The 21,116-nt window shown below is 41.8% G+C and overlaps 1 protein-coding gene across 3 annotated transcripts in view; it reads right to left on the bottom strand.

Annotated features, from left to right (window-relative positions):
- MCF2L2 (MCF.2 cell line derived transforming sequence-like 2) overlaps window positions 1-21,116 on the bottom strand; it is a 396,533-nt gene that overhangs the window by 109,155 nt on the left and 266,262 nt on the right. For all 3 annotated transcript variants that reach the window (XM_075861683.1, XM_075861681.1, XM_075861682.1), the window contains exons 18-21: window positions 16,773-16,842; window positions 4,990-5,082; window positions 4,098-4,190; window positions 1,928-2,053 (exon numbers count right to left, since the gene is read on the bottom strand). In XM_075861683.1, coding sequence (XP_075717798.1) covers window positions 1,928-2,053; window positions 4,098-4,190; window positions 4,990-5,082; window positions 16,773-16,842 — 382 coding nt within the window. The remainder of the gene's footprint in view (window positions 1-1,927; window positions 2,054-4,097; window positions 4,191-4,989; window positions 5,083-16,772; window positions 16,843-21,116) is intronic.

Consider the following 21,116-nt stretch of genomic DNA (forward strand, 5'->3'; position numbering starts at 1 on the left):
AGCTTTGTTCGGTTGTTGTATATATGTACTGAGCTTGGTTCTGGTGTAGAGTAGATGCCATTGTTGCAATTCATTGTATGTTTAATCAGAACCTGTCTGGTAGTTTTAACCCCTTGATCCGCCACCATGCAGTAATACATGACCTCACAATATTTACAAACATTCGCCTGTATGTTTGTTTCAGATACAGCAAAATCTTTAAAATCAACTTTTAAACCGGCACACGCTATATGCTAATTACTCTATAAAAGGTCATGGGTCGGTGCCGCTATCCTGTAGAGTCAAATAGTCCTAACTGCATGTCCACCTTTCCATGCTTGGTTGACATCCCCCTGGCTGTTATACATCACTAACAGTCTCCTTCAATTTTCTTGGATACACCATTGCCTTGTACTCCATGAACACGCACCGTTCAGCGAGTTGTACTCGGCCCGGCTTCATCACTGCACCGCGCATGCCAGGGGAGTACAAGGCAAAGGAGAAGGCTGGTAGTAATGTAGAACAGTCAGGGAGATGTCAATCAAGATCTGGGGTGCGCCATTTAAATTTTCGCTTCAGGCAGCAGAAAAGCTAGAATTGGCCCTTGGCGGCGGCGCCACTGAAACCAGATGCCGCCACCCCCTCATGCACTGATTGTATCTGCCGTACAATGACACTGATTGGCAGAGCAGAAAGACTTGCCCCGCCAATCAGCGCCTTTCAACGATACTAGCGGCGCGATGACGTCATCGCACCGTTTCTGGTGTTGAAAGGCACTGATTGATAGAGAAAGTCATTCTGCCATGCCAATCAGCGCCGTCGTTCAACCCCAGCAAACCTGCTCAGAATAGAGCAGGCCTGCATTGACCTAGGATGACGTGGGAACTGGGTCGAGGTGAGTATGTAAAGTTGTTTTTTTTGGTCTTTTTTTCCCACTTAAAAGTGTAAGTGGCATTATCTATACGTGGGCCACAACCTACAGGAGAGGCTATATGTGGGACACCATATACAGGGGGGCTATATGTGGGGCACCATCTTCAGGGGGGGCTATATGTGCGGCACTATACACAAAAAAAAATCCCCTAGAATAACAAGCATGTACATTATTCTCGTGGAAAAGCATTGGATTCGTTGGAGTTGTTATCAGGAACTATTCGTCTTTTTATTTACACCTATTTTAATAAATCTCCCCATGTCTTGTATAGCTGAAAGGTGGTCCCATGTACTCCAGCCCAACACTGGCGGCTACGTATGGCCTCCGGTGGGCCTGTGTGCTTAAAAATGCCAGGGCTGATTTTAAGTCCCAGACCGGCCCTGGGCCTTACAATGAATTTACATCTCTGCAACAATTTTGAGAATACTCTACATTTCTGTGTTCAAGTGATGCCTCCAAAAAAATTGGCACAGACACTACATAAAAATAAATTCCTTGCGAGGTGCCACCAATAAAAGGAGGTTTATTAGTAAGGACTCTACACTTTCTTTCTTACTATGAAACTATTTCCTTATATGTGTGAATATGAATCAAAGATCCTATTAAAACTATAAAATGTTTATAAGTTATGGTACTTTTATAAATAAGCAAATTCTCAGCAGGTACTTCCTGATTTTTTTTAATTATTATTTTTTCAGTAAAACCCTAGGAGGATTGCATAATTCATTGACTGCCAGGACATTTAATACAATGTATTATACAGTACCTGTCTGAGCTTGTCTCAAGCGTGGATGTAACCATCTAGCAAGTGATACATAAAAATGACTGTAAAAGTTTGTTTACGCAGATTTGTTTTGCTGTTCTCCAGACTGCATTGTTCTAAATGTTGCTATGCCTATGGAGATTTCCAACCTCCTGTGCACCACTTTTAATGTACATAGTGTAAGGTGAGTTAAAAATGCACAGAACATATTGTACTCGTATGATGCATTTATGGTTCTGTTCAAAAAATACCTCGTATCCAGTAATGGCTATTTGGTGCATGGAGTCATTCACAGATTTTATGATATCCAGCACAGTTGCAAGAGCTTCTTCTAACTCAGCTGTTCCTTCCGTATTCTTGTTACACTTAAGCATTTCCTGTAATGAACAGAATTTTAAAAAAAAAGTGATTGCAAGACAATTAGAATTTTTGTACAGCGCATATAATTATCTTACATTCATTAAGTGTCACCTTTTTTTTTTCCTTTCCTTCCATACTTAGATAGAAACATTTTCTGCCAGTCTTATAACTGACCAGAAAAAGAGAGAAGATTAAACAGTGACTGGATAAGGAATGAAAATTAAAGGGATTGTTTGGTTTCAGCAAATTATTGCTATACTATTACAGTGCAGTGATGGGGTCCAGGCAGAGGCGCTGTACTTGCACTATCACATCCCATTCTTACGGTCAGTTCACACTGGGTTTTTTGGTGCTGATTTTGACGCGTCGGCATCCACGCCAAAAAATGCCCAAAACCGCGTCCCATTGATTTCAATGGGAGGCAAGGGCATTTTTTTTCCCGCTCGCGCTTTTAGCTGCTCGAGGGGGGAAAAAAGCAACATGCACTTTCTTCCCGCGGTTGCACCTCTGACCTCTTATTGAACTCAATGGGAGGCAGAGAAAGCGGTTTTCGCTGCGTTGTTTTCTCGCGGCACTCAATGGCTGAGGGCGAAACACGCAGCTAAAAATGCTGCAAATACACGGCAAGAGAGTGCAGGCAGGTGAAAATCTTCCTCAAAATTCCTGAGGTCTGCAATGGAATTCTGTGCAGATATTCCGCAGCATTTACAGCAGCAGCATAGTGGATGAGATTTAGAAAATCTCATCCACTAATCTCACGCTGCAGAAAAAAAATGCACAAAAGTCGGGCGGAAAGTGTTCTGCGGTGTGACTTTCAATTCTGCAGTATGCCAATTTATGCTGCGGGTTCTGTGCGCAGATGCTCGGGTTTGGCCCATAGACTTCAATAGGGAGCAAAAGTTCCGCAACAGATTTGTTAGCGGAAATGCAGCAAAAACGCACTGTTTGGTCTAGATTTCTGTGATTGATTTACTAGCGTTTTTTTTTTTTAAGATTCCGCTGCAGATTTTGTGGTTTGATACGATTATGGCAATACCAAATTTATATAGTTTTTAAATGTTTTACTACTTTTACACAATAAAAACACTTTTTTCTAAATAAAATAATGTTTTAGTGTCACCATATCCTGAGAGCCATAACTTTTTTATTTGTTTTCGATGGAGCTGCATGAGGGCTTGTTTTTTGCGTGACAAACTGTAGTTTTTATTGGTACCATGTTGGGGTACGTGTGACTTTTTGATCACTTTTTATTCCATTTTTTTGTAAACAACGTGACCAAAAATTCTGCTATTGTTTTTATTTGATTTTTTTACGGTGTACATTGTGCGGGATAAATAATATGATATTTTTATAGGTCAGGCCGATACGAACGCGGCGACACCTATTATGCATAGTGTTTTTATCTTTTTTCTATTTATAAAGGACTTGATCAGAGGAACAGGGTGACTATTGTTTTTATTACATAAAACTTTTATTTATTTATTTACTTTTTAAAAAACATTTTTTACACATACTAGGGGACTTGAAGATCTGCTCTTCTGATCCCCAGTACAATACACTGCACTATTTATGTATGTACTTATGTAGTGCAGTGTATTGTAACTGTCATTTTACAACTGACAGTTAACTGACAGCTAAGCCTATTATGTCCTGCCTTGGGCAGGACCTAAAAGACTCCCGTACCTGGCAACCAGGACACCACGATTTTTCACGGGGGGGGGGCAACGGGGTACAGAGGGAGCCCCCTCCCTCTGTGTCAATCACTTAAATGCCGCTGTCGCTATTGACAGCGGCATTTAAGGGGTTAAACGGCGGCGATCGGAGAGGACAGTGATCACCGCCGTTGCATCTTCTATGTTTCCAAGATACATAAAAGCTGTATCTCAAAAAGTATATTTTTTTTTAATAAAAACAAGTTACAAGTAGCCTACTTCACTGCATACATATTCTGGTCTTTGGGATATCTAACTATTCAATCATGTGATGGTGGTGCAGTTTGGGAGCACATAAATAATTTTTAATAAAAATAAGTCACTTGAAAAGAAAGCCTAGAAAATATACCTTTAAAAGCAACTGATACTTGGTGATCCTCTGGACTGGTTTCAAGAGATAAGCATCTAAAGAAAGTTTGTGGTCCAGTTTCCTCTGACATTCCTTTATAACAGAAATCAAATAAAATGTAAGACAATGAAAGTTCTACAAACAATGTAAATGTCTTGACAAAGATTGTGGTATTACAATAGTTAGTGGCAGAGCTCTTGTATAACAGAACCTCAGATGTAAGTGCAGTTAAATATAGATCAAGTATATTGTTACTGCGCTTAGCACCAATCCATAAACATAGGATCTATATTTGTGGATTCATACATATATTTCTCAAACTATATAAAAATACTGTACGTTAACAAAAACAATTAGAAGTACAGCACACTAAATGTAAATTGTTACATTCATATGTCATACCATCTGCACTGCAAAATATTTTTATTTACAATTCTGCACTGTATTAAATGGAAAAATGTATTAGGGCCAGTTCACATTAGCGTTGACTTTCCGTTCATGGGTTCCGTTGCAGCTTTCCGTTGGAGGAACCCATGAACGGAAAGGCAAATGGAAACCATAGCTTCCAGATCCGTCACCATTGAAATCAATGGTGATGCAAACCGAAACCTATGGTTTCTGTTTGTTTCAGTTTGGATTCCGTTCATGGGTTCCCCTGACGGAAAGCTCAGACGGAGCCCATGAACGGAGTCCCGATGCAGATGTCAATGAAGCCAAAAGCTAAAAACCTTTCAATAGGTTTCTAAATGCATTTAAGTTCCCAAGAAGTCACTTACACCAACAATGGCCAATGATAACACATGAGTAAATATTTGGTGCCTTGTATATAATAAAAAAGAAAAGTCCTTTAAATATAAATGTATAGAAAGCTTATATGTACATTATAAGTTACCTGGAAGAAAATGCATTCAGCACACTGTCTCCAAAGGGCTTCGGACCTCGGCTTATTCTGGCAATACTTTTCATAAATCTGAAGGTCTTCCTTCTACAAAGAAAAGTTAAATATGATTATTATCATATTATATAAGAAATTTATTTCAGCAGGCAAAAGTTCATAAGGCATCATGGCAAGAGAAGGGGATCTCCACAGCATCTATCAAAGGAAGGAAGGCAGGAAGTTGGAGGTTCCATAAGGAGGTTCAAAAAGTTGTAACCAATTTATAGCCTTCTGGATCAGAACATGGAGTTCCCATGTGGAGCATGAGCAGCTAATGGAGCAGTAGCAACACTAAGACTAAAAATAATAATTAATAAAGGGGGTGAGGGAAGAGGGGACTGGACATGCAGACACTCGGCTGTTGAATTTCATTTTTAAATAGTTAAAGTGGTTTTTCGAGACTATAATACTGATGGCCAATTCTTAAGATAGACCATCAATATCAGATTGGTGGGGGTCAAATTCCCGACACCCTCACCGTTTAGTTGACTAAAGGATTCACAGTTCTAGGTAGCGCCACGTTCCCTTCATTGTTTAACAGGCACAGCACCGTAGTAGCTGCAAGGTACTGAGGTGCAATACCAGGCATGTAAAATTGGGTCATGAAATAGGATAATTATCCCAAGAACACCAGCAAAGTGACATCTGAATGGCTAAAAAAACAACAACAAGGTTTTGGAATGGTCAAGTCAAAGTCCAGATCTCAAAACCATTGATATGCTATCATCTTAAAGATGACCTGTCACTAGGTCCTACAAAGTGAGTTAGCAGTCTCACCTAATAGCCGCTGTGTCTAAGAGTCCAGCGGTGTTTGTACTGTACTTGTGCGTTCCCCCGTTGCTGACCTATGGACCCCTCCTTATTTAGCAACCAATATGGAAATGACCCACTGTCTAGCCAAGGGGGTTTGGCCACCAGCGATTCTTAATGGGCGGAGATACCACTGAGCCTCTGACGCTGACCTATCAGCGTGAGGCTGTTTCCTAAAGACAGTCTTCAGCCAGCACCATCGCTTGAGTCAGTCTTCAGCCAGCGTGGTCTCATGCGATCATGCTGGCTGAAGACTGTCTTTTACTACACCCACCAATACACATCCCTCCTCTCCATCTCCATTTTACTGCTCTCAGTACATCACTGAGAGCAGAAGAGAATGTTGCACCAAATACCATTAACTTGTAAACAGAAGATAAGGGCTGCGCAGGCGCAATGTATTAGCATTTAACAGCACATGCGTGATTCAAATAAATATTTATTCATACGCAAGTTTACTGCTTCGTTGATAGGAACTGCACACTACAGGGACATCAGTGATGACGCGCCATTCGCAGAGAAAACAGGAAGAGAATTTCGTCCGGAATTTAAAAAGATAGAAGACCTGTCGGCACATTATCGTAAGTGCTACATTCCGATGGTTGGGGAGTCACGTGACACTACTCCGTATTAGAAAACATCTAGATCTTCGCATAGGTGAATATATTACAAAAGTGACATATGGGAGAAGGTAGCAGAGGCAGGGGATTCCAACCAAATGAACAGGTTTTGCTATCCCAACCCCTATCCGTTGGCCAGTACCAACTAAGGCACAGAAGCCAATACATGACATGACAAAAAATTGTTCCAAAATGATCAACAAAAATGAAGTGGTCAATCTATCCACATAACCCCTAACCCAAATTCAAAAACAAATTCTGGAGAGGGACCTGTCCTTTGTCCCAACAGAAAAATATGATTCCTTCGTCTGGACCAAGGACATTGCCCTGTTCTCCAGGAAACTACATTGGCATACATTTTTCAAAGCTAAAGACTAATGGACCTGTCAAGAGTTTAATCTAGAACTAGATGACCTAGCAGGTGCAAGGGATCTTGCAGATCTTCTGGAAGACAATATTAGAGATAGAGGCAAAGGACCCTTCACAAATCTGAGGGTGACAAGCACTAAAATGCCACCAATATGAAATAATCCTAATATAGAAATCTTCAGAAGGTTAGTAGAGAAAGACCTAAGGGTACTTGAACTCCAGGAACCTAGTCATATAAATATGACAGGGGAGGAATCTAGAACTCTAAAAAGTCTGTCTGAAAACAGACAAATAACAATCAAGCCTTCAGACAAGGGGGAAATCTGGTGGTGATGAATACAGGCCAACACTTAGTCATGTGCAATAAAATACGCTCGAACTCTAAAATTTACCATAGTCTACAAAGCAACCCGTTAGAAATATTCTCGGGAGAACTAAAAACGATTTTGGAGAGGGCATTACAAATTGGCCTAATCACTAAAATGGAATATCAATATCTATTCCCTGAATATCCCAAGATAGCGACCTTCTATACAATCCCTATGATCCATAAAGGGACAGATCCCCTAAAAGAAAGACCAATAGTCTCTGGGATTGACCGCTTGAACCAGAATATAGGAATCTATATTGATAACATTTTACGTCCATTTGTCTTGAGTCTCTTGTCCTATATCAGAGACACCTCCTAAAGTTAGAGGGCATAGTCATGGAGGAAAATTTCATCTTCGCCTCTATAGATGTGGAGGCACTCTACAGTTCAGTCCAGCATCAACATGGACTAGAAGCGGTATCTCAGTTTCTAAAAACGAGAGGAAATCACAATGCATTTGTAATGGAAATATTAGAATTTAATCTGACTAAAAATGTCTTCCTGTTTATTAAAGACCATTACTTCCACCAGCTCAGGGGCACAGCTACAGGGAGTCCCTGTGCACCCTCATATGCTATCTTGCTCCTGGGCTGGTTGGAGGCAAATATAGTCTTTGCAGAAAATAACAGTAAACAGCATGAATCAATAGGCCTATGGCTCAGATTAATTGACGATGTCTTTGTCCTATGGATAGGCTCACAAAAAGAATTTCAAGAGTTTGTGTTAGACTTAAACGTTAACCAAATAGGTCTGAGATTCACGTTGGAAAGTGACTCAGAGCATCTAGCATTTTTAGATGTGAGGATCTTTAGGGGCGAGAGGGGTAGGATTTAACCTGAGGTGTTTAGGAAATCCACCTGAACAAACAGTCTTCTGAGGTTAGAGAGCTCACATCCATATGACCTCAAAAAGGGTATACCAAAGGGGAAATACCTCCGCCTCAGAAGAAACTGTTCTAATATGAAGATCTTTCTGTTACAAGCAGAAGATATGAGAAATAGATATCGTCAAAGGGGATATCCCAACAAAGAAGCATTTAATAATGCAATTGGAACTACGAAAAGTGTGATCTTCTGATTCCCAGCAAAAAAAGAAAACCTAATGCTAACAAGATTCGTATCATAGGGACCTTTGATGGGACTCACGTACAACTGAGGGAAATTATTAACAAACACTGGGGGATCTTAATGGAGGATGAAGATCTGGGACAGGCCCTAGGTGAGGGACCCCAGATCACAATCAGACGTAATCAGTGGCGTAACTACTGCAGTAGCAGCCGTAGCGGCCCGCCCCCCATGGCCGGAGGCTCCGCTAGCAGCTGCTATGGCTGCTACAGCGCGACGCCACTGAAGGGTTTTTTCCTAAAAAAGACATGAATCCCCTATCCACAGGATAGGGGATGCATGTGTGATCGCTGGGACGCCCAGCGATAAGGAGAACGGGGGACCGAAAGTCCGCCGAAGTTCTCCATGACAAACCTCGGACTTCCGGGGTCTGTCTGCAGCTCCATTAAAATGATTTGCGCACCGGTCGTGATTGTGCGCAAGCGTGATCAGCGCTCCTTTAATTTTTATTGAACTGCGCAGACGCCGGAAGTCCGAGGTTTGTCATGGAGAACTTCGGGGGACTTTCGGTCCCCCGTTCTCCTTATCGCTGCCAATGATCACACATGTATCCCCCTACCCTGTGGATAGGGGATGCATGTCTTTTGTAGGACAAACTATAGACCGTTTTTTTTTTGAGGGGGGGCTATATGGCGTTATCTACTGGGGGGTCTGTATGGCGTTATCTACAGGGGGTGTTCTGTATGGTGTTATCGACAGGGGGGTCTGTATGGTGTTATCTACAGGGGGACTCTGTGTGGCGTTATCTACAGGGGGACTCTGTATGGTGTTATGTACAGGGGTGACTTTGTATGGCGTTATCTACAGGGGGGACTCTGTATGGCGTTATCTACAGGGGGGACTCTGTATGGCGTTATCTACAGGGGGACTTTGTATGGCGTTATCTACAGGGGGGACTTTGTATGGCGTTATCTACAGGGGGTCTGTATGGCGTTATCTACAGGGGGGTCTGTATGGCGTTATCTACAGGGGAGTCTGTATGGCGTTATCTACAGGGGGTGTCTGTATGGCGTTATCTACAGGGGGGTCTGTATGGCGTTATCTACAGGGGGTGTCTGTATGGCGTTATCTACAGGGGGGCTGTATGGCGTTATCTACAGGGGGCTGTATGGCGTTATCTACAGGGGGTTGTATGGCGCTATCTGCAGGGGGGCTGTATGGCGCTATCTGCAGGGGGGCTGTATGGCGTTATCTACAGGGGGATTTGGGGCTGTAAGACGTTATCTACAGGGGCTGTGTATGGCGCTATCTATAGGGGGGCGCTGTGTGGTGGAATCTATAGGGAGGCACTATCTACAAGGGGGGGTTGTGTGATACCCAGCGGAGGGGGGCCCCAGTCAAAAGTTTGCTATGGGGCCCAGTCTTTCCTAGTTACGCCCCTGGATGTAATAAAAGCCTAAATGATAAACTGGTTCGTAGCCACTTTGAAAATGAATGCCCTGAGACATGTTTACTTAATAGGAGACCTTTGGGGACCTTTAGGTGTGGCGGATGCTTGGTCTGTGACGCTATACAGATATCCAAAATATTCACCAGCACAACAGGAGCAGGCTATATGAACAAACAGTTTATAAACTGTAAGTCTAGAGGAGACTTTTACCTAGCAAAGTGCACATGCCCTAAAGACTACATAGGGAAGACTAAGGGTATGTGCACACGCTAACTGCATTTACGTCTGAAATTACGGAGCTGTTTTCAGGAGAAAACAGCTCCGTCATTTCAGACGTAATTGCTCGTACTCGCATTTTGGGAGGCGTCTTTGACGGCCGTAAATCTTGAGCTGTTCTTCATTTGAATCAAGGAAAAACTGCTCAAATTACGTCCAAAGAAGTGTCCTGCACTTCTTTGATGAAGCTGATATTTTACGCGTCGTCGTTTGACAGCTGTCAAACGACGACGCGTAAATTACAGGTCGTCGGCACAGTACGTCGACAAACCCATTCAAATGAATGGGCAGATGTTTGCCGACGTATTGGAGCCGTATTTTCAGGCGTAAATCGAGGCATAATACGCCTCATTTACGCCTGAAAATAGGTCGTGTGAACCCAGCCTAAGAGAGAATTCAGAAGACGCATTAGAGACCACCATAATGACATCTTAAATAAAAGGGATACTACATTAGCAAGACGTGCATTGTTGGCACATGGGGGAGACCCCAAAGCCATTAAATTTCAAGGGATACAACAAATTGAACCAAATCTAAGAGGGGGGGGGGGGGGTTGGGATAAAATACTATTACAAACAGAATGTAGATGGATTCATAAGATGAGATCAGTTGCTCCAAAAGATCTTGATAAAAAACCTTAATTATGCATGTTTTTTAGAAAAAAACAATATCTACTGGGTGATCTTGGGGGCCAGATTTACAGACACACGAGTGAGCTCCATTAGAAAGCCATATCAGGCATTGGTGACGCTAATATAGAAACTAGAAAATGGCTGGATTTAGGGCTCTATAGTAAGCATTGAAATCCAAAGTAAGCGACTAGGTAATGCACCCCCCTATGGAATATATATAAATAACTGAGTGAGATTTAATACTAAACATATATGAGTATAATTAGTAGGCCGACATCAGATGCCTGCATACCAGCACATATGATATATCAGTAGAGAATAACCTGAACTACTATGAGACTAATACTGTTTACAAGTACCTAAATATCAATATTAATAGGATTATATAATTTGACATCATAAAGATTGACAATTAATTGTAGATTTACTCTCTCAGATAACAATACCCAGTAACTAAATGATGTAAATAAGATCTACACAGAGAGGAACCTAGGCAGCAATACGTATTTAACTACGATTGATGTTATAACCAATCGTAGATAATAATTCATAGAATAACCTATGTAACATATATACTATAATATAAATATATAAGGCCAATCCATCATGCTACTCTACTCTTCAAGTTAAATAAAACTTATACTAATAACACTATTCCATCCAATCTCCCTCTCCTCAATCGATTACCCCCTTTCACCCTCTCCCTCTGTCCCCCCCTTCTCCCTTCCTGTCTATGAAACAATGACTCTATAACATTACCCTCGATAATGTGTTAAATGGTTAAGAAAATACGCTAGGTATAACAACTACGGCATAGTAGGTCTATACCCCCATTGATATGCAATGTTACTGTAATGACAGGGATAGGGAAACAGACAAGTGAGCCCTAATCTACCCGCCACTCAGTCCCTGCCTACTTGCAAGGAGCCGCCCTAGGCGACGGGGTACAACTGGTCAACGGTCCCTACACTCAGTAAGTGCACGACAGACAACCAGACAAGGAAACACAGAACAAAGGGAAACGGGACAGTTGCCCACGGCAACACCGTGAGCAACAAGAGAAGTAAACGAGCCGAGTCAAACCAGGAGAGTACGAGGTGCCAAACGCAGAGCAGGAGAGTAGTGAACAAGCCGAGTCAAACCAGGAGTGTAAGAGGTACCAAACGCAGAGCAGAAGAGTAGTCAGTAAGCCAGGGTCATATGAAGCAGGGTCAAATAGTACAGAAGCTGCAGCAGGGCCAGGAAACCAACAGAGAAGATTCACAAGCAAGGAGGAACAGGAAAGGCAGGTATAAATAGACAGAGGGCGGGAGCTAGCTTCGTCTGGCCAGGCCGTGATAGGCTCTCCCACTCCTAAGCCTGCCATCCTGAGTGGTGGAAGATGGAGTCAGTCTCACAGACATAGAATCAGGTGCAGACTGATTACCTATGGGCGTGGATACAGAAGCTGTGCCTGGCAGATCCTTAACAGTTACTGTAGCGAGATAGAGCATTACGGAGATGGAGCATTATTTTCAGTATACTGCACTATGACTGACAAAGCAGGTGACCAATAGTGGAAATGCATAAAAATCCCCTTGATGACCAAGACAAAATCAGCCCAAAGACTGCGAATGACGGAGGGATGATGACTCAGACAAGCCTCTCCGCTGATTGGCAGTCTGATCGCTGAGCCCCCGGACTGGGCAGGACTTATTGACATATAAAACACGCAAGAGGACGGCGCTCGCTGCCACTGCCAAACACAAAATTCTGTATATCAGTAACTCTGGACGTCTCCCTGATAAGCCCAAATTAATGGTGAAACGCGTAGGAGCAGGAGTTATTTAATTTGAGTAATAATAGAACAGGTAACTAAGGATAGGTTCCGGCGGTAATAGGGTCGTTCTTTTCAGAATGACTGCCCGGTAGCATTACCACATATAGGGCTAGATCAGTATTATTAAAGGGGACAGTAAAAGCATTACTAAGCAATCCTCATTAGAAGAATCTGATCAGATACTGACACTATGATAAAAAGCACATAACCTAAGAGAAATGTATCCCAGTACCTACAAGACACCTACGGTATATGTTCTGTATCTCATAGTCAAAATTATATATATTTATTTGCATTGTGCACAGAGAAATAAGTATTTGATCCCCTACCAACCATTAAGAGTTCAGCCTCCTCCAGACCAGTTACATGCTCCGAATCAATGCTGGGTGAGAAGGAGACAACTGTTGGTGCAATAGTAAGAAAATGGAAGACATACAAAATGACTGTCAATCGACATCGATCTGGGGCTCCATGCAAAATCTCACCTCGTGGGGCATCCTTGATCCTGAGGAAGGTGAGAGCTCAGCCGAAAACTACACGGGGGGAACTTGTTAATGATCTCAAGGCAGCTGGGACCACAGTCACCAAGAAAACCATTGGTAACACATTACGCCGTAATGAATTAAAATCCTGCAGTGCCCGCAAGGTCCCCCTGCTCAAGAAGGCACATGTACAGGCCCGTCTGAAGTTTGCAAATGAACATCTGGATGATTCTGAGAGTGATTGGGAGAAGGTGCTGTGGTCAGATGAGACAAAAATTGAGCTCTTTGGCATTAAAGGGAATGTGTTGTTAGCAAAAAATGTATTTTTTTTTTTAGTTAAACAATTAGTGTGTAGGTGATTAAACATTGTTATAATTTTTTTTATTTTTTTCACAAGTCAGGAAATATTATAAATTAGATTCTAATTTATAATATTTCCCAGCACTGGTCACTAGATGGAGCAATTCCCAAAATTGCAGCATTGCATGTGGTAAAGCAACCACATTGCTTTATGCTGCAAAATTGAGCTCTCAGAATCCCCCCTCCTTTATCCTGGCTAGTGCCGGGAGAAACGAGGGGATTGAACGGTCTAACCTCCTACACTGTGTGTCGCCATTTTTTGAGCTAACACACAGTGTAGAAGGTTAACATACAGTAGTAAACACCCTGAAACACGAACATACATAGAAATCACTTACCTGCTCCTGTTGCCGCCGCTCCCTCCGGTCCGTCCGCTCCGTCTGCTGCCGCTGCTCCAAGTGCACAAGTCCGGAAGCCGCGACCGGAAGTAGTAATCTTACTGTCCGGCCGCGACTTCCGGTCCACAGGAAAATGGCGCCGGACGGCGCGCAGTTCAACTTGGACTGTTTGGGAGCGGCGCATGCGCCGTTACCACACAGACGGCGTACACCATAGTGGATGGAACGGGCCCCGTTCGCATTCACTATGGGACTGGGGCTGCCGTACTCCATGTCTGTATGTGTCGTTAATCAACACATACAGAAATGGAGTAAAAAATGGCAGCCCCCATAGGGAAGAAAAAGTGTAAAAATAAAAAAAAGTAAAATACAAACACACAAATAAATATAAAAGTTTTTAATAAAAGACTAAAATCAAACTGATGTTAAAAAAAAAAAATTCGTGACACTATTCCTTTGACTCAACTCGCCGTGGTTGGAGGAAGAGAAATGCTGCCTATGACCCAAAGAACACCGTCCCCACTGTCCCCACTGTCAAGCATGGAGGTGGAAACATTATGTTTTGGGGGTGTTTCTCTGCTAAGGGCACAGGATTACATCACCGCATCAATGGGAGAATGGATGGAGCCATGTACCGTCAAATCCTGAGTGACAACCTCCTTCCCTCCACCAGGACATTAAAAATGGCTCGTGCCTGGGTCTTCCAGCACGACAATGACCCGAAACATACAGCCAAGGCAACAAAGGAGTGGCTCAAAAAGAAGCACATTAAGGTCATGGAGTGGCCTAATCAATCTCCAGACCTTAATCCCATCGAAAACTTATGGAGGGAGCTGAAGATCCGAGTTGCCAAGCGACAGCCTCGAAATCTTAATGATTTACAGATGATCTGCAAAGAGGAGTGGGCCAAAATTCCATCTAACATGTGTGCAAAGCTCATCATCAACTACAAAAAAAGTCTGACTGCTGTGCTTGCCAACAATATTAAGTCTTGTTTGCCAAAGGGATCAAATACTTATTTCTCTGTGCACAATGCAAATAAATATATATAATTTTGACAATGTGATTTTCTGTTTTTTTTTTAATATAATCTATCTCTCACTGGTAAAATTAACCTAGCCTAAAAATTCTAGACTGTTCATGTCTTTGACAGTGGGCAAACTTACAAAATCAACAAGGGATCAAATACTTATTTCCTTCACTGTATTTGACATCATAACCACCTACAGAATTTTTGAAAATGAAAAAGGCAAAATGGTGAATACCACACAGAGGTTTTATTTTGCCTTCTTCTGGATTAACAGTGGATTAAATTATGCCTTCTCCTATACTCACTGCCTGAGTGTTTTTGTGCCCTGCGCCTGCCTCTAGCCTTGATAGTCTGCTCTTGTCACTTCTGGTTCGATCAAGATTATCCTGCATCAATCTGATTGTGGTTTCTAAGAGGTTTCTACTAGAACCATAACAAATGATGGTTAGATGGTAAAACCATCTATCAATGTTGTACTACTTTTTTTTTCACAATTTTCTGACGCCATATCTTATAATCACTACATTCTGTTATCTGACTTCTGTGTGCATAGCAAATATGTATTATGTTGAAACAATGTATTGAAGAAATCTGTCAGATGAAACAAACTCCTTAGTGTACTCCATCTTTGACAAGGGACCAAATAAGGCCAGGTTCACGCCATGTTTAGGTATTACATGCGGCAGGACTTTTTAAAACGGTCCGCTGAATGTATACCCCACCTATTACGCAACTATGTCTATACTATTATGTTGAAAAGTGTAGTCGACTAGGGCAAATATCTACCAATGTATACTGGCCAAACATATACCAAAAGGACATGTGTCTGGCTAATAAAAGTCTATTGGTGTGCTAGAAGTATATTTTCCTGACGTATACGCCAAACATGGACCCTAAACATGGTATTAACCTAGCCTTACAGAGTGGAAAGTATTTAAAGACACTGTGTCACCAGTTTATCAATTCCCTATCTCCTAACTAATCTAATAGGTGCTTTGATGCTTTTAACTACAGTGTGATTTGTTTTAAAAACTTTTATTATTTTCAAAGTTATTAGCATTTTTCTAAAAATTGAAATGAGCCTTTATTAGACAACTGGGAGGTAACAGCAGCGATTCTCCTGAGGTGGAGCTACGTCACAGCCTCTGATGCTGACCTATCAGCATGAAGCTGCTTCACACAATGTGAGAGACTGAGTCTGGAGGGAAGGGGGATCACTTCAAACAGTCATATCTTGGGCTGTGGACCACCTAGAACAGTGGTTCTGGTGGCATATGAAAGAGGAGATTTTAATTTTTCATATTACACCAGGATCGCTGTGACACAACGGGAGATAGTTGAAAACACAGTCGGGAATGGAAGCTGTGTACTATATGATCACTCTGTGTTGCTGGGCAGGGAAGGGGGAGAAGCAGTATGCTGATTGGACAGCGTCATACAGAAAACATTACACCATCCATTGTGAAAAGAAAGTGCCACCTCCTATTTGGCTGTTAGAGCCACATTAACCTATTTAGAAAAATGCTCATAACTTTGCAAATAACAAACGATTTTTTAAAACAAATCACATTGTAGTTATCAGCAGCAAAACGCCTATTAGATTAGTTAGGAGATAGGAAATTGGTAAACTGGTGACAGAGTCCCTTTAAAGAGCCGGATACCCATTGCGAACCTGATACCCATTGCAAATACCTTTTTTGCTAGACTTATTGATTCGAATGTACTGCCACTTTAGAGTTGGAAAGGAAGGGGAAACAAAGTGGATGTGACTGGAGACATAGATAATGTTAGTTTTTACCTTTTTAGCCTTTGAAATGTAATATGCTACAGAACAGAATAAAGGAAGAGGGTGATACCAATGAAAGTTTTGATAATACTTTCTGTTTTTTTTTTTTTAGTTCTTAACTTTTGAGTTCCTATCCTCACTTGGCAGAGTCTACTGCAGGTTTGGAACTGTATGCAGAACTTTTGGCAGCTTGAATTGTTTGTAACCTCAGCCAAGAAAAACTGCCCTTCATTTCCAGATCCTCAATTCATTTTGTTATCATGTTCTCAAAAGAGGGCAAACCCTCAGTATTTTTTATGAAAATCACTGGAATACAGAATTAATTATCTTACCCTTTTTAAAAAGCATCTCCCAAGAGAATCTGCATCTTCAGTGCACTTTTCCAGCTCTTTTAAAAATGTTCTATATAAAGAAAAAATAATACATTCAATCAGGGCAGGACTGGTAATAAAAATAAGCCCTGGCTCCCAAATGACAGCAGCTCACACATGTATGTAGTCAATACATACACTTGCTATGTACAAGCATATATACACACACGTATACTACTTACACGTATACGCACAATAACAACATATGAGCAGACATACATACATACATATTACGTACACGTGCCCATAGCAAAATCACTTCACACATGCACACACACAGAAATACTGTAGATACACACATTTACCAACTACACATGAACTTACTACATATAAAATAAATTCGGAACAATAGCAGAAAGTATCCTGGCTCATAGTCTCTGCACTCCCACCAGTATGCTGCTCTAGATACTAGAACTGGTACTAAAAACTAGTACTCAAACTGGTGCTGACATACATGCTAAATGTAGAGAATAAATGTAATGTGAATGAGGCCTTACTGGAAGATTAGTGGTTAGCTATTTAGTTAGATCTCTAGATCTGCAATGTTTTTGCCACTAAGGCCTCATTCACACGACAGGTTCCGAGTGTCGGCCGATAAAATCGTCCGTTTTGGGCCGTTTTTCCTGGCCGGTTTGCATCCGTTTTGCATCCGTTCCGATTCCGTTCCGGGCCGTGCTACCGTTTTTAACGGCCGATTTTGACCCGTTTTGCATCCTTTTTTTTCCCTGTCCGTTTTAAAATCGGATGAATTTCATTTAAATTTGTTGCCACACACAGCTTTCTGTAGATAATGCCACACAGCCCCCTGTAGGTAATGCCACCCAGCCCCCTGTTGGTAATGCCACCCAGCCCCCTGTTGGTAATGCCACCCAGCCCCCTGCAGGTAATGCCACCCAGCCCCTGCAGGTAATGCCACCCAGCCCCCTGCAGGTAATGCCACCCAGCCCCCTGTAGGTAATGCCACCCAGCCCCCTGTAGGTAATGCCACCCAGCCCCCTGTAGGTAATGCCACCCTGCCCCTTTAGGTAATGCCACCCAGCTCCCTGTAGTTAATGCCACAAAGTCCCCTGTAGGTAATGCCACCAAGTCCCCTGTAGGTAATGCCACCTTGCCCCCTGTAGGTAAAGCCACCCGGCCCCCTGTAGGTAATGCCACCCTGCCCCCTGTAGGAAATGCCACCCGGCCCCCTGTAGGTAATGCCACCAAGTCCCCTGTAGGTAATGCCACACAGCCCCCTGTAGGTTGCACCCACCCCCCCCCCCTTCCAGGAGAAGTCACTGACTTCAATGTCCATATATGGGCTGTGTAGTCACTCACTTCTCCTGTAGCGGAATTCCCTGCCACAGGGTCGGGGATTCCGCTTCTGAAGTGAGTGACGTCACTGTGTCCATATATGGACAGTGTAGTCACTCACTTCTCCTGTAGCGGAATCCCCAATCCCCGGCCGGGGATTGGGGATTCAGAATCCTACAGAGAGGAAAAAAAGACCCTCCTCCTCCTCACATGCACTCTGCACTGAGAGGAGGAGGAGGAGAGAGAGCGCGAGCGACGGAATACATGGCCATCACTCGGGACACATTCCGGTGAAGGCCGTGTATTACCCGGCCCCATAGACTTCTATGGGAGCGGGGCCGCCGGGTAAACGGCCGAAAATAGGGCATGTTCCATTTTTTGAGAGCCAGGTTTCCCGGGCCGTCCAAAAAATTGGTCGTGTGAATAGCCCCATTAGGGGTCTATTGTTCCTACTGCAGCCGGGTGACGGACGATTTATGAACGGCCGTCACCCGGCCGGGAAACCCTGTGGTGTGAATAAGGGCTAAGATAAATTACCCACTTATGCCCCTGTAGCCAAATAGTACTAGAACCCCACTCTATTACCTGGTTAGAGTATTGCTACCATTCATAAATTAAGCATTTTCCCTAATCAGAGTAAAGTTGAGAATTGCTATTTAAGCTGCCACCGATACACTTAAAGACTATGTGCACCTTTGAAAATGTTGGTGTTTTTATCTATCCAAGCCATTCTGATATTGTTTTCTCGTGATACATTGGACTTTGTTACTGGCAAAATTAGCCTGATACATTCAGTATTAAATTTTGAAAAACACCACAATTTAGCGGAAAATTGCGAATATTTGCATTTTCCTCAATTTAAATGTATCTGCTTGTAAGACAAGCAGTTATACCACACAAAAAATTGTTGCTAATTAACATCCCCCATATGTCTACTTTAGATTGGCATCGTTTTTTGAACATCCTTTTATTTTTCTAGGACGTTACAAGGCTTAGAACTTTAGTAACTTCTCACATTTTCAAGAAAATTTAAAAATATAATTTTTTCAGGGACCAGTTCAGTTGTGAAATGGCTTTGAGGGCCTTATATGTTAGAAACTCCCAATAAGTCACCCCATTTTAAAAACTTCACCCCTCAAAGTATTCAAAACATTTCTTAACCCTTTAGACGTTTCACAGGAATTAAAGCAAAGTAGAGGTGAAATTTATAAATTTCATTTTTTTTTTTGCTGAAATTCATTTTTAATCCATTTTTTTTGTAACACAGAAAGTTTTACCAGAGAAATGCAACTAAGTATTTATTGACCAGTTTCTGTAGATTTAGGAAATATCCCACATGTGGCCCTAGTGCGGTAATGTACTGAAGAATAGGCCTCAGAAGCAAAGGAGCACCTAGAGGATTTTGGGGCCTTCTTTTTATTAGAATATATTTTAGCCACCATGTCAGGTTTGAAGGGCTCTTGAAGGGCCAAAACAGTGGAAATCCCCCAAAAGTGACCCGATTTGGGAAACTACAGACCTCAAGGAAATTATCTAGGGGTATAGTGAGCTTTTTCAAAGAAAATGTAGACTTAGCTAATTTTTTTTCATTTCCACAAGGACTAAAGGCGAAAAAGCACCGCAACATTTGGAAAGCAATTTCTCCCGAGAAAAACAATATCCCACATGTGGCTATAAACGGCTGTCTGGACACACGCCGTAGCTTTAGCTAAAAAAATTTCATTTTCTCAACAAATAAAGGAAGAATAAACCCCAACATTTGTAAAGTAATTTTTCCCGAGTATGGCAATAACCAATATGTGGTCATAAACTGCTGTTTGGGCACACGGCAGAGCTCAAAGGGGAAGGAGCGGCATTTGGCTTTCGGAGTGCAGATTTTGCTGGATTGGTTTCTGGTCGCTATGTCGCATTTGCAAAGCCCCTGTGGGACTAAAACTGTGGGACGAGCTGTAGTTTTTATTGGCAGCATTTTGGGGTACATGCGACTTTTTTATCACTTTTTATCCTATATTTTGAGAGGCCAGGTGACCAAAAAACTCAAATTCTAGCAAAGTTTTTTTTTTTTATACAGCGTTCACCATGCGTTACAAATTACATGTTAACTTTATTCTGCGGGTCAGTCTGATTCCGGCGATACCAAATTTATACCACTTTTTTATGTTTTACAACTTTTTGCACAATAAAATACTTTTTGGAAAAAGGATGTATTTTTTTCTGTCGCCAAGTTGTGAGAACCATAAAGTTTACATTTTTTCGTAGACTGAGCTGTATTAGGGCTGTTTTTATAGGCATAGAGCTATAGTTTTTATAGGCACTATTTTTGGATACATGTGACTTTTTGATCACTTTTTATTCCAATATTTGTAGGGCAAAGTGACCAAAAAACAGAAATTCTGGTATAGTTTTTTACGTTTTGTTTTTTACCCTGTTCACCACGTTGAATAAATAACATAATACTTTTATAGTTCAGGCCGTTCGGTCGCGGCGATACCAAATATGTATGGTTTAGTTATTTTTTTTAATAATAAAGGACATGATAAGGGAAATGGGCGATTGTATGTTATTTTATTACTTGAAACTTTTATTATATGTGTTCAAACTTTTTTTAAGTCCGGTCCTGCGTGTCTCTGACATGCAGGATCCACCTGTAATCGATCACATCTAAGTTATGAACTTAGATGTGATCGGTAACAGCTCGATCCTGCGTGTCAGAGAACGCAGGACCCGCTAAAACTGAACCTGTCAGCCTTGCTGACCTGACAGATACAGGTTTCAGCGCTAGATACAGCTGCTCTGCATACAGAATACAAAGAAGCTGTATCTCAAAAAGTTAAAATATTTTTTAATAAAAAGTAATAAGAAAGTTGCATCAAACACAGTGATAAACATTTTTATAAAAAAAACAAACAAAAAAAAAACAAGTTTTCAAAGGTGTACATAGTGTTTAAAGTATAACTTACGGCAATTCATAGTCATATCAAATGTTGTGATTGTCAGAGTCCATGTGGTAAG

Source organism: Rhinoderma darwinii, chromosome 4, assembly GCF_050947455.1.
Source record: "Rhinoderma darwinii isolate aRhiDar2 chromosome 4, aRhiDar2.hap1, whole genome shotgun sequence".
NCBI lineage: Eukaryota > Metazoa > Chordata > Amphibia > Anura > Rhinodermatidae > Rhinoderma > Rhinoderma darwinii.